This window comes from Camelina sativa, chromosome 8, assembly GCF_000633955.1.
Source record: "Camelina sativa cultivar DH55 chromosome 8, Cs, whole genome shotgun sequence".
Taxonomy (NCBI): Eukaryota; Viridiplantae; Streptophyta; class Magnoliopsida; order Brassicales; family Brassicaceae; genus Camelina; species Camelina sativa.
The window spans coordinates 24,093,009-24,105,370 of record NC_025692.1 but is presented as its reverse complement, the minus strand read 5'-3'; the positions used below and the strand labels follow the sequence as shown (position 1 = coordinate 24,105,370).

Sequence of the window (12,362 nt, the reverse complement as noted above, 5' to 3'; positions counted from 1 at the left end):
GTTGGGCTTTCAAACCGACATCGTATTGGTGGTCTATGGCGCGGGATTTTTTGACACAGGTGAGTGGATTCCGCACGTGCGAACTATTTTTATAATACGATCTGATATATTATGTGTTCGAAGGATACATCATCATCATCATACATGCTCAATTTGAAGAAACATAAACTCGAGTTGCGTTCATTGATTTTGGGGGAAACCATAACTTTGTGTTTCTTCTCCAATTTTTTTCATTGTACAAATCTACATACACCTAAAACACAACCAAGGAGTGACAAATCCTATAAGAAGGTACCTCAAGATGACTAATATGTAAAGGCTAGTGATTGCAGGTATGCTCGTGCTTTAGCAGCCATGGCCAGAGATTCTTCATCTTCTCGTTCCTTTGCGGTAGTCACAGCTGCAATATAAGCTAATCTTGCTTCTTCCATTTTCCTCAGTTCGGTTTCATCTACATCGTCCTGTTGTTAATGTATTTGTATCAGCTTAAGATATGACCCCGGTTAAAAAGAAAAAAGAGAGATGATCCTAGTGTGGTTTATGACTTACAAGATATGGAAGATGATCAAATTCATATGGTCTTGTATCATAATCCCTGTCGGGTTTCTTGGAATCGGGTTTCGCCAGAGTTTCGAATACCCGTGTGAACGTAGAGATTTCTCCTTCAAGAGTATTTAGCTGTTCTTGAAGCTTGATTGCCTTCGTCCCTGATGTCTTTGCTTCCCACTGAGTCTTCTCAAGGGCAGCTTGCTTGTCTGCAAGTTTGATCTAGTGAAAACAGCGAAAGGAAGCTATCAATAAGTGAGATAAGTGCAGAAGCAAACTGAGTATTCTCCATTTTGTTTAAAACCAAGTAAACACAAAGGAAAAATCTTAAGATACATAATTGAAAAAGGTTACCTTTGTGTCCGATAGCTGTAACTGCATAGACTTGATCAACATATCCTTCTCAGCAACCAATCGTTTCGTTGCTTCAAGCTTTTCTTGGATATCGTTTACCTGGTTCTTTGAGATTTCCGTTGACTTTAAAACCTCTTCTTTCTCCGATAATTTTGCCTGCAGGTCATTCACTTGCTCTCTTAGTCTAGTCAGTTCTTCCTTTTCTGCACCAGCCAAAGCCTTTGTGTTTTCACCATCTTCCAAAGAATTGTTCATAACATCACTATTGTCCTCAGGGTCTCTCTTCTTTCTTCCTGGGACTGTTTGAGAACCATTTCTTCCCTTTAGATCAGATACATGCAAATACAAGTGAATAAGTTAGTCATAAAGCCGAGCATTGGAAAAACATTGAGTAACATTTGGCGAGGAGAATTAAAACCCAAACCCACCCAAAAAAGTTTTTTTACCCAAGTTTGAAGACACCAGTGCTCCAAAAACAGAGAGATCCATCATTACAACAATTTACATCTCATAATAATAACAAAAAACACCTATAACCCCTTATGGATATACAAATTATGAGTTAAAGAGTCATTAGCCAAGCTGATATAAGCTCATACCCCAAAAGGAAAAGATAACAAATTCAAATAATTTATTTGAGTACCTACCACTATTAACCCAACCAAGTCGAAAACTAACACTACAAGTCTTATTTATAACCTATGCAACCAAGCAACAGTGTATGGATAAAATGCCATAAAGAGATGTGATAAAGAGATCAAACAAGACAAGAAGATTGACATCTTACCCTTCTGGACAAGGAATCTTTAGAAGGCATCTTAGTGTAGATCATGGAACCACGCCGCTTAAACGAACTCCTTTCTTTATGTTCCTAATAGCGTTCAAATGAGAAGAAAGCTCATCAAAAAATATTTCAACCTAAAAATTAAAATCTACAAACTTATTCAGAAATTTCAGATTTTTAATGTTCAAATTCATAACAATTTCTCTGACATTTTACACATATCGACATTTTCCCCCAAATGAATCCGTCAAAATTACTGCAAATTTCTCAAAATTAAGAAACCAAATCCGTCTAAAACACTGACATAATTTCGAAATCTCCCAAATGAATCAATCACCAAATCTGCAATCCCCTCGAACCCCAAAGATATTGAGCTCTGATAACTCGAAAATAAATAAAAATCTATACCATGTAATGCTCGATAAGGGGAACCATCTCAACGAGATCTTTTAAGAGACGACGATCTAGATTCTCGTTACCGGAGTTAGTACCAGCGACAGATTGGTGAGGAGACAGTCGGAGATCGTCGTCGCCGGCAAGCCACGAGCTATCATCCCCAAATCCAGAATCGCTTTGCAAATCCACGAAATGCTGCTGCTGCTGCTGCTCATACATCTTCTTCACCTTCCTCCTCAATAGATCTGCTTCAGTGATTAGGATTAGTCCTCAACAACCCCCAGAGGTCTGACCAGAGAGAGACAGATAGACCCAAAAAAAAAAAAGAAGACTTTGGATTTTTATTCAAAATAAATTCATTCTTCGAGTCTGAGCTTTTTTGGATCTCAATCTTTTTTTTTTCTCCAACGTTCATCTGAAACAACCAACTTAAGATTACTAATTTACCCTCATCATCTTTCACAATTCTCTGGATTTACCCATGACTTTTTGAATTCTTTCCTTTTAAACCATCTCTTCCTTCTTTTACTTCCCTTAATTTTAACTTTTCAACATTGTTATGCTTTGTTTAAGTTTGGAAACTGATAATTAAGAATCATGTAATAGAGATTTCATTTTTTATTTTTTCAGTCACCAAATAGTAAATAACAATCATAATGTACTTATTACTTATTTATTTCTTTCTTTTTGGGCAAACCCAAAGCGGCTAACGATAGCATTAGCATGGTTGAAAGGAAGCCGAGCCACGGTGGAGGAAGAAGAGGATCTACTTTCGCGGAGTTCTATCTACTTTCGCGGAGGATCCGACTATGTCTTTCCCCTTATTACGAGCTATCGTCGGAGGCAATTTTTCGGAGGAAGAAGAGGATCCGACTATGTCTTTCCCCTTATTACGAGTTATCGTCGGAGGTCTATCTTCTTCTTCTACTTTGGCTCCCTTCAAGTTAGTTGGATCCATTCTCCTTTCGTTGCCACTAGGAATGTTTACTCTCTTTTATTTTGCGCTCACTTGAGAAATACATTGCTGTCACATTGCCACCGAGATTTTCCTTAATGCAGTGTAATAACTCTATATGGCCTAATAACTTGTATCATTGGTACTTATAGCTCTTTCCAGTTAGTTTAGTTGGTTGTAACGATTCTAAACAAGAACTGAAACCAATTAGACCCCAAAAAAAAAAAAAACAAACAAACATATATTTACCTAAAGACTGATTCCTACTTCCTAGGATCTCATAAATATAAACCCAAGTCGTTCAGAAACTAATAAAAGTGTCATTAATATTTGCTCTAAAAACATAGAAAGACTGGAAAGGCGTTTAAACATACAGTTTTCTTCGTGACTTCTCGGAGGTGATCTCACCAATGATCTTGAAATAAACCTTCCAAATCCCCTGTATCTGTTATCTTTAACTTTTTCTCTCAGCTGTATTCCATGTGCCACCTTCGTCACTAGGATATGATGTAGTTCCATCTTGTTAAGTGTTTGGTTCTATAGGCTGAGACTGAGACCTTTCAAGAAACGAACTGCTTGGTAGAAGATCTGGCTCATTTCTGCTGCTCGACAGCCTTCGAGAATCAGCCGCCTTTGACTGCAGCGAATATGCCATAGTTCTTATTGGCTTTGATGAGGATGAGGAGAAGCTCCCTTTTAAGCCGTATCACTCTCATTCACACTTTTACATGGATCGCGGAACCCTTTTTGAGGAGATAAGGCAGACGTATGGATGATGATGATGAGGATGTTGCTAGTAAGATGATGATGATGAGCACATGATGATTTATGGAAACGCTTTGCCTGGTAACTTACTTATCTTCATTGAGAGTGTTTCTCTCTTGCTCCCACAATTCACTATTCACTCATCTCTTGGTTTTGTGTGTTGCTTTGCTTTCTCTTGTTTCTGTATTTTTGGGGATGTTATGTGTTTGAGGGTGTTTTATTTTCTTCTACTGTTTTTTTTTATCATGCACAATTATTGATATATATTTTGCCCTGTCTCCATCCCATTAGTTTGCTTTCCTTGCATAATCACATTGACATGCCTAATTGATATGTCGTCTCTTTATATGCTGCTTGTATTTTCAGCTCTCTCCCTCTCCCACTGCTTATTTTTAGTCTACGAACTCATTTTTCTTAACGCAGTGTAACTCTAGCATATCGATATTGCCTATAACTTGTATAATTTGTAGTTATAGCTCCTCCAAGTTAGTTGGTGTACCGAAAAATGTTATGATGAGTTTTCTTTACGATAACAGTGTTATTTTCAATGATGAGATTTCTTTACCATTCCAATAAGCTCTAATAGTAACAAACCAAAAATAGTATTGCATACAAGTAATAAAAAGATAGATCCAAAAGAGTGTGAGAAGATGATATATAGGGTAACAAATGATTTCGCATAACACAGGAAGCTTCTCGAAAACATTGGAAGCCTTCCCCTTAATAATGATATAATTCTCAAAAGAAACATAAAACCCCAAAGAATATTTGAGATTATGTTCTAAAATGCGGTTAGCACAACCGGGTCGCACTAGTCTTCTTCTTAGGTCTCAAAAGATTATGGACCCACGAGATAAAAAACATGACTTTCGAATGTACAAAAGAAACAATCAAGATATAGCTAAAATAATAAACTATAATCCCTTTTCGAGATATAAAAAAAAATATTAGAAAAAAAAACAGAGGAATCAACTTTGGTGTTTTTACCGGATTGTGTGTTTGGTTTTTTGTTTATAAAACTTCTATTGTCCCGTCTTGAGCCGTTTTGGTTTCCGAGTTTGCTTGACATCCTCGTTTCTGGTTCGAGAAACTGGTCCACGAGCTTCATGATCCTATCAGTAGTAAATAAAAGTAAAAACAATCATGATCCAACCCAAAACAAAATGTGTTTGGATTGAATCAAACGTAAAAAAAATAAAGGAACCTTGAAGGAAGACGCAGATTGTTTAGCGAGCTCGATTTCAACGGAGATGCTTGCTTTCGTTAAGTCCACCCCTGAATTCTCCAATGCTTCTCTCAGTGTTTTCACTAATCTGCTCCACATAAATGTTAAAAAAAAAAAAAAGGTAAATAACTTTTAGCTTAACTGTTAAAAGATCAAAGGAGAGGTCTTTAATTTACCCTTGTGAGTAAACACTTGAAATACTGATGTTACCCTCAAGAATTTCCTCATCTTCTACTACTTCTTCTTCTTCTTTCAATGGCTGAGTTTGACCCCGAGAACTCGGGATTGGCTCTACGGCTTCTGAAGACCCGACTCTTGTGTGGAACTGAGGTACAGGATTACCCGCAATCACAGGAGAGAAAAAATTGTTGCTTTGAATCGACAATGGAAAGGTCGTTGCGGCCGTTGGATGATCCATAGCAACGCCTTGTGCTGTTGCAAGTACCGGAACCGGGATGTTGTTCTTCTCTTCTTCCAGTTTTGGAGCAAAAGCAACGGTTCCTTCAGGTACTAGCTGTTGATTGTTTCTCTGCTGTAATGTAAACAGATTAACATTAGATGGTTTGTTTGTTTTCAGTTTCAAACCCGGTAGAAAGAGAATGAGGTATGGTTGGAAAATGTGAGACTGTATTTACCCAATTCAATAGCTTTGCAGGTTCATGATTCCATCCTTGGTAAGAGGTTTCGTACTTGTCTGCCTTCTCCTGTAAGAATTGGATATACTCGATAACCTGTATAAAGTTTCAAAAGAATATATTTTAGAGATTAAGAAATGATGAGAGTGAATCTTCTGTGACATAAACTTTGGGTGAAAATCATAGTTATACCTCTAGTAAAAAGGAGGCCTTGTCCCGCTTTTGGTCACTGTTAGGTATTAGTTGTCTCAACATTTGAAATCTGCAATAGGAATCCATTAACAATGTTTGATTAGTCTCGCCTCTCTGCTAAACTCTATCACCAACTCCGCTTTTGCTACATATCATATCTATGAGTAGAACATATTCAAGACTTACCTATCATTGATCTTGCTCCTTCTTCGTTGCTCTGTAGCAGAATGTTTAGACCTAGGTGTGCTCAGCTTTTGCTCGTTACCAGAGCCTCTCACATCTGCTTTTACCCTCAAGTCCACTGTAAAGGACGAATCAATCATATCTTAAGCTGTTACGGTTTAGAAAACATAAAGCTGACATTTAAAAAAATACAAACCTCTATGGCTCTGACTAGTCGAGGAGCTTTCTTTCTTCATAAGAAAATCGTCTTCATCATCTAGATCATCTTCCTGTGAGCTTCCTTTTGCTGACCTTATCATGTCCATGAAGCTCTGGCTCTTAAACCCAGATCCTCTGCAACCAAAGTAAAACCTTAGTCGATCTTCCTTTTAAGACCGAGTAATAGAGAAAAGAGAAGAGTTGAGACTTACTGAGAGGAAGAGCGAGAACTGAAACCGCTCATATGGTTATTAGTCAAAGACTGGGACCGTCGTTCCACCACTGGCCATTGTCCCACAGCTGCTGCAACATCAGCTATACATTTAAAAAAAAAAAACGACTGATAATTATTATTTCATGTGGTATCTAAACACCTGTAAACTAGTCTAATTTCACATCACGATAGTAATATTCTTGTCACCTCTCATGTTTACTCTCTCCCCAACATTATTCTCCTTCCTTGTCTGTCCCTTCTTCCCAGAAGCAGATTCATCCCAGAGAGTGAATCCGCTAGCTGCAGCAGCGTAGGAGCTGCAATTAGAGTTTGAATTCTCGTCCAGAATGTTTCTTTCATTACCACCACTCGCTTGCGCAGCAGCAGTGAACATCATCGGTGGTGACAACTCCGGCTTAGGAACTCTCTGATGATGGTGATGGAAATAAGGAATGGGGCTTATAGTGTAAGTCCCAATACCACCAGGAAGTACGTGCTGAAGCGGTGGTGGAGGTGCAGGGGGAGGTGGCTTCTCGGACGCAGTAGTGGTATTGTTAATCCTACTAATCTCTTCTTTAGCACCAACACATTCTAACGGTTGGAGAAAATCATGGGTTTTCAGGTGACTACCTGCTCACATAATGAACGTTGAAAGAGATTTATTGAGAGAATGTATTCGAAGGCGGCGAGCCATATATATAAACGACATGTGTAACCCCATAAACGGTCCCCAAAATTCTGTGGGCTTAAAACAGAGTTGGGCCCATAAGGACCCAAGAAAATAGCAAATGATCCACATGATTCGTCTTAAAGTCAGATCAGATGCACGCGCGCAGAAGCGGAAAAAAACGTGACGCCTTTAAGAGAATCTAAATAACAATAATTTTTTTTTTTTTAATTTTTTTTTGGAGTTTAAGAAAAGGGTAAAAGGGTAAAATAAAAATACCTTGAGAGGAAGGTGGTGGTGTAGGCTTTGGATCTGATGGGTGGACGGTTGAATGACTACTGCAGAGCGATAAAAAATCATGTGTTGGTTTTCTCCCTGTGGAAATTCTTTTTAATTATTTCAACATTAAAAAAAAAAAAAAGGGAAAAAATCGTTGTAAAAACTGTAAACTCTCTTTTTTTTTTTTTTTTTTATACGGATGGCAATATAATAGTATCTGATAAGTAGTGTTACCTTCGGTTTTGAAGGGACGAGGTTGAGGAAGCTCCATGAACAGCAGCTTCGACAATTCTTGAATTTTTTTAAAAAAAATTATAATTTGCGCGCGGGAATTTTCAGAATTCTGCAGCTGTCTCGGATAATTCTTGGAAAAAATCGACGGAATTATGTAATTAGCAGCTCAGATCTGCGACTTGTATCAGCTCATTCAATAGATGTTGTCTTCTCCGATGGTCAAAGAAGCGGAATTGAGCTCAGAAGACTCTGAATTATGCTTTTTTCCCCGAGAAAGCTATTCGAATTTTGGTCAAATTCCAGCTCGGTTTGACCTAAATCGGTCTACGGTGCAGCTTTCGCCGAGAATTGAACCGGAATTCGACCGGAAGAATCGTCGGAAACCACCAAATTCGTGGATTCGATAGATCTGTCATCAGAATTGAATAGAGAAACACAAGATTAACCATAATTCAGTAGAGTTCATAGCTCAAACCAACTCAATTTCGCATAATTCAAGTCAACCCATGAGTATAACTGTATAAGTCAAAATCTAAACCTAAATTAAACGAACGGATTTAGATTTTAGAGACGTACCTTCTTCTACAACGAATCAAACCACAATTGTGTGAAATTTTGGTTTGAATTCCGAGATAAAACTCTTCGATCTGATCGGGAAGAAACAAAAAACAAAAAAAAAGATCAGCCAGAGAGCTTATCTCACTCTCTCTCTCCCTCTCTCTCTCTCTCTCTCTCTTTCTCTTTCTCTCTCTCTGTTTGTTTTGAGAGGAAAACGAGAAGGCGGAAATGTTTTATACAGTCATTATAACGCTCCCCGTTAAAAAAAAAACACACACACACACTCCGTTGTTTAAACGACGTTAATCTAACGGAGTCACGTGGTGGATGTCTCTAGGTTAGTTGCTTTCTAGTGTAAGGTAAACAGAGTGGGTTTATCCGTTTAGCGGCGCTCTTTTTTTATTTTTTTTATTTTTATTTTAAAAGGAAACAAAAATAATACACACACACTCCTACGCTTTTGTTTTGTTATCGTGTTCGACGATCCCCATTAATATTGTTCCTAGTTTTTAATACGAATATTATAATAATTGTTTCTAAGAATTACTGTGATAATCAATTATTGCTCGTATGTACTTTTACATTATTTAAATTATTTTCTATATATATTCGTTTATCTCGGCAAACAAATTATTGTTATTTATAGCTCTATAATCATAAATCTTTTAACCGTAATCACATCGTCGAGGGATCATAATTTGCTAACATAACTTTTTTACTCATTTTTTTCCTGATAAATAATAGTACTACTACTATGTGACATTTATATTCATTGACTCTACCAATTAATGGTCATTTTTCAATATTCGTTGTCGGCAATTGAAACTCACATGCAGGCTATTAATTAAACTCTCTCTTTTTTCTTTTATAGGCATGCATACGAAAAAAAAATATGTTCATAATAGTATACTACAATCATGGCGATCTATCGAACATTAAATCTTCACGGATTCATAATTCAATACTCCAATAAATCAGCTTGTAGTTGTTGGTGACGTTTTTCCTTTTTTTTTTATTTCCTACCATTACTATAAGCTTTTGGCGTGTCAACGCACTCTTTTTATTTTTTACTATATAAATTACGTACGTCGACTAATATTCGTCGATGTAAATGCAACCATACGAAAATCAGTCAAGTAATTAAAAAATGGGGAGCTATCTGATACTACTAGTGTTCAAGTCCTCGGATATTCTTGTATTTTCGTATATTTAATACACCAAAACTTAAATGAAGCAAAAGAATAAAGTTGATGAAACCATGTGTCTCCTCATCATTTTCTACCTTTTTCTATAATCAAAAATGAAAACATATATAAGAATTGAATCCTTATAACAAATAAAAAAAATGTTTACTAATCTTGTCGCTGTTTAGAAAATCATGTGTATATATGATTGATAACATAAATTTCATACACACTTCAGCTGCTTCTGCAATTACTTTATCTATATCCTGATCATTTTAGACAAGTTCGATTTAAAACTCCGGAACAATTATAAGGCCTATCTAGGTTGGCTAGAAATGGTTACCGGTTTAAGAGCTGATTTATATCTAAACGTTGCAACGATACTTATTAATTTTGTAGTAAAAATTGTGCAATAAAATGATGGAATATAGGGGGACAAGTATGATTTTGTACGTGTATGCGTCTATGTGTTTGTGTGAGTGGGGATATATCATATATGTATCATGTATGTAGCATTAGGTGGAACAAAGACAGCTATTCTTTTGTACAATGCCATTAACAAATTGTCAAAAAAAACCATAATCAAGACTCTGATCATGTGAGCTAAACCCATATTATATTTAGTTGAATGCCACTTGTTACAACACTAATTAACTTATTCGAAATTAAGTAAACCAGATAGACGACTTACAATATAATACACATATATTTTAAAAGTTTAGCTAGCATTTACTGAATTACATATGTCAGTGTATGGACGGATTTGAGTTAATTAGATATTAGGAAAAATATTTCTTAAACCCAAATATAATCAAATATTTATATTCCATTTGTATTCGTATATTTAATATTCGAATTGAAAAAAGTATTGTAAGTATATAATGTATTGATTTCAAGTTTTCGCAAACTTCTTTTTCTCTTTCCAGTAGTTTACAATTAATTAGGTTTATTTTACAATTTATATTTATACTCCTTCTAAAAATAGAGTATGCATCTTTCGAAACAACTATTAAGTTTGTGAAAAAACTCTTTCAAAATTATAACTAGTTATAACGAATATAAATGTATTAACATATATATATATTTGTATATCACATTAAAAACATTTTCATGTCTCTTGGATTGATTGTAAACTCATGAATCCAAATATTCGGTCATATCTATATATTCATGCCCACACGCATATGATTCCGACCCAAAGTTAACTTTATTCAAACATAAGAATGAAAAGTTCATGATGGATAGGAATTACATAAGAGCAGAGGAAAAATTACCTTCCCCTAATGCGTACAAGCTAGACATTAATTTATGCCCATCACTTGTTTGTTGTTGTTAAATCTGAAAATAGAAATATAAAATAAAAATTAGAGAGAGAGAAAGGTGAGGTGAGGAACTATAGCTAAATAGTGTTGGATCACATGAGGAGGAAAATGGTACAAAATAGGGAAAGATCAAAAAACAATAACACATCCCCACATGCCCTCCACTTTGTCTCGTGAGTTGTTAGGTTGTGCTTAAACACGCTTTATCTCCTCCTTATATTCTAGTAGTATATAAAACCATGAATTGTATTATATAATTAGTGATCAAAATCACTCGCAATCTCATAGTTCTTTGATGATATGTATTATTTGTATTCAAGATTCGATTTTTCTCTAAAGCACAAGAAATTGGTTAGATACATAAAAAAAAAACAAACAAATGGAATTATCAAGAAGTTTTTTTTACACATTTTGGAGAAAGAAAGGAATATTACAAAAGGAAAGTAAATAAAAACGAAATGGTCAATTCAAGTGAAAAGAAGAAGAGGTTAGTGTGACGTCGTTTTCATGGTGTGATGTGGGCCACGTGAACTGACTCTGCAACTCACGTGAGAAAAACACTGTTGTATCTCAAGCGTCAGGACATAAATAGATTTTCGAACATTAAGATCAAAGGACGATTTAGTAATAATACATCTTGACTAGGAACTGTTTATTTGATAGGGAGAGAATAAAAATGCCACAAACCGACCAATCCAGTTCTCCTTAACCGTTCGTGGTTCGGTTGGCCACAATCATGCTCTCCTCGTCGTCTAACATATAATTCAGTCAATAAATCAAATTATTATCTGCCATTTTATGTTTTTCAGCATATTATTTGCCCATTTTATATTCAACTTGAGTTTGTACAAAAAAGGAAAAAACGTATAAAGTAGGTTTTACACACACAAAATTAGGAAAGTTTTAACTTTTAAGTATGATTGCTGTAACTAACTCGTACTGACTTTATTTAAGTAAAATGAAATACTTAATTTAAAGCAAACGCTTACATAACACTATTTAAAAAATGAATTTTCTGGACATCCATACAATACCATACTTTATTATTTCCTACGCATAAAATTATCTATAAAATTAATTCTTAAAATAACGCATGTAAAGGAGAAAATCAATCACGGAATCACAAATCACTAAAAATATATATACAAATGCATGGGTCGCATATAACTTATCAATTATCATGTTATTATGTAGAATAGCTTGATCTAATTCAAAATAAAATCAATTTGAGATCTCATCACAACCAACCAGGTTCAATGCACACGCTAACAACTAATTTAAAATCAAGATTTGATAGTTTATAAGAAAGAGTGAACTTTTAAAACCTTAATAAGTTTTGTCAAACATATTAACATAACAAAAAAGAGTGTGTGGGAGAGCATCTCATCCGAATTAGCTGGCTTCTTTACTTCTTTGTTGCCTTGTAAAGGGGAATATTAGTTGTCTCTAATCATTGTCATTATCTTAATAATATAACAACAAATTAAAATAATCATAAAAGCAGAGTAGAGAAAAAAGAAGAATAAGAAGCTTGATATTTGAAGGGAAAAACAAATGTATTTAGCAATATGCGGACATTCCTCTGTACAATGCACAGGAATCCTCTTAGGGATCAGTTAACAAATACTTATAAATCTAACATGTGACTTAGGGAAAATAACAAGAGAGATT

The 12,362-nt window shown here is 35.4% G+C and overlaps 2 protein-coding genes across 4 annotated transcripts; both read right to left on the bottom strand.

Moving 5' to 3' along the window:
• On the bottom strand, positions 85-2,467 carry LOC104708283 (kinesin-like protein KIF15). The gene is made up of 5 exons (XM_010424832.2): positions 2,093-2,467; positions 1,688-1,771; positions 901-1,221; positions 550-768; positions 85-461 (listed from the first exon to the last, which is right to left on the bottom strand). Exons 1-5 carry the CDS (start codon positions 2,297-2,299, stop codon positions 306-308), a joined length of 987 nt encoding a protein of 328 aa, XP_010423134.1. The 5' UTR covers positions 2,300-2,467; the 3' UTR covers positions 85-305.
• Positions 4,430-8,393, bottom strand: LOC104708282 (transcription factor BIM1-like). 3 transcript variants are annotated; one of them, XM_010424830.1, is made up of 12 exons: positions 8,204-8,393; positions 7,628-8,036; positions 7,394-7,489; positions 6,655-7,077; positions 6,446-6,548; positions 6,232-6,368; positions 6,039-6,153; positions 5,853-5,922; positions 5,661-5,756; positions 5,202-5,557; positions 5,005-5,113; positions 4,430-4,912 (listed from the first exon to the last, which is right to left on the bottom strand). In XM_010424830.1, the coding sequence occupies exons 2-12, from the start codon at positions 7,662-7,664 to the stop codon at positions 4,823-4,825; spliced, it is 1,632 nt and encodes a 543-aa protein (XP_010423132.1). In that variant the 5' UTR covers positions 7,665-8,036; positions 8,204-8,393; the 3' UTR covers positions 4,430-4,822. The 3 variants fall into 3 exon arrangements, with proteins under 3 accessions (XP_010423132.1, XP_019084461.1, XP_010423133.1); XM_019228916.1 differs by having other exon boundaries at positions 5,202-5,554; XM_010424831.1 differs by lacking the exon at positions 8,204-8,393 and having other exon boundaries at positions 7,394-7,452; positions 7,628-7,731.

What these genes read in the sequence shown, in the direction of transcription:
- LOC104708283 (XM_010424832.2), bottom strand. Translation starts at nt 2,299, where the DNA reads ATGTATGAGCAGCAGCAGCAGCAGCATTTCGTGGATTTGCAAAGCGAT. An exon ending in CCCTTATCGAGCATTACATG is followed by an intron (nt 1,772 to 2,092) that starts GTATAGATTTTT and finishes GAACGCTATTAG; the next exon opens with GAACATAAAGAAAGGAGTTC. An exon ending in TACAGCTATCGGACACAAAG is followed by an intron (nt 769 to 900) that starts GTAACCTTTTTC and finishes TGTTTTCACTAG; the next exon opens with ATCAAACTTGCAGACAAGCA.
- LOC104708282 (XM_010424830.1), bottom strand. Translation starts at nt 7,664, where the DNA reads ATGGAGCTTCCTCAACCTCGTCCCTTCAAAACCGAAG. An exon ending in AGGAGCAAGATCAATGATAG is followed by an intron (nt 5,923 to 6,038) that starts GTAAGTCTTGAA and finishes TTCCTATTGCAG; the next exon opens with ATTTCAAATGTTGAGACAAC. An exon ending in AGGCCTCCTTTTTACTAGAG is followed by an intron (nt 5,757 to 5,852) that starts GTATAACTATGA and finishes AACTTTATACAG; the next exon opens with GTTATCGAGTATATCCAATT.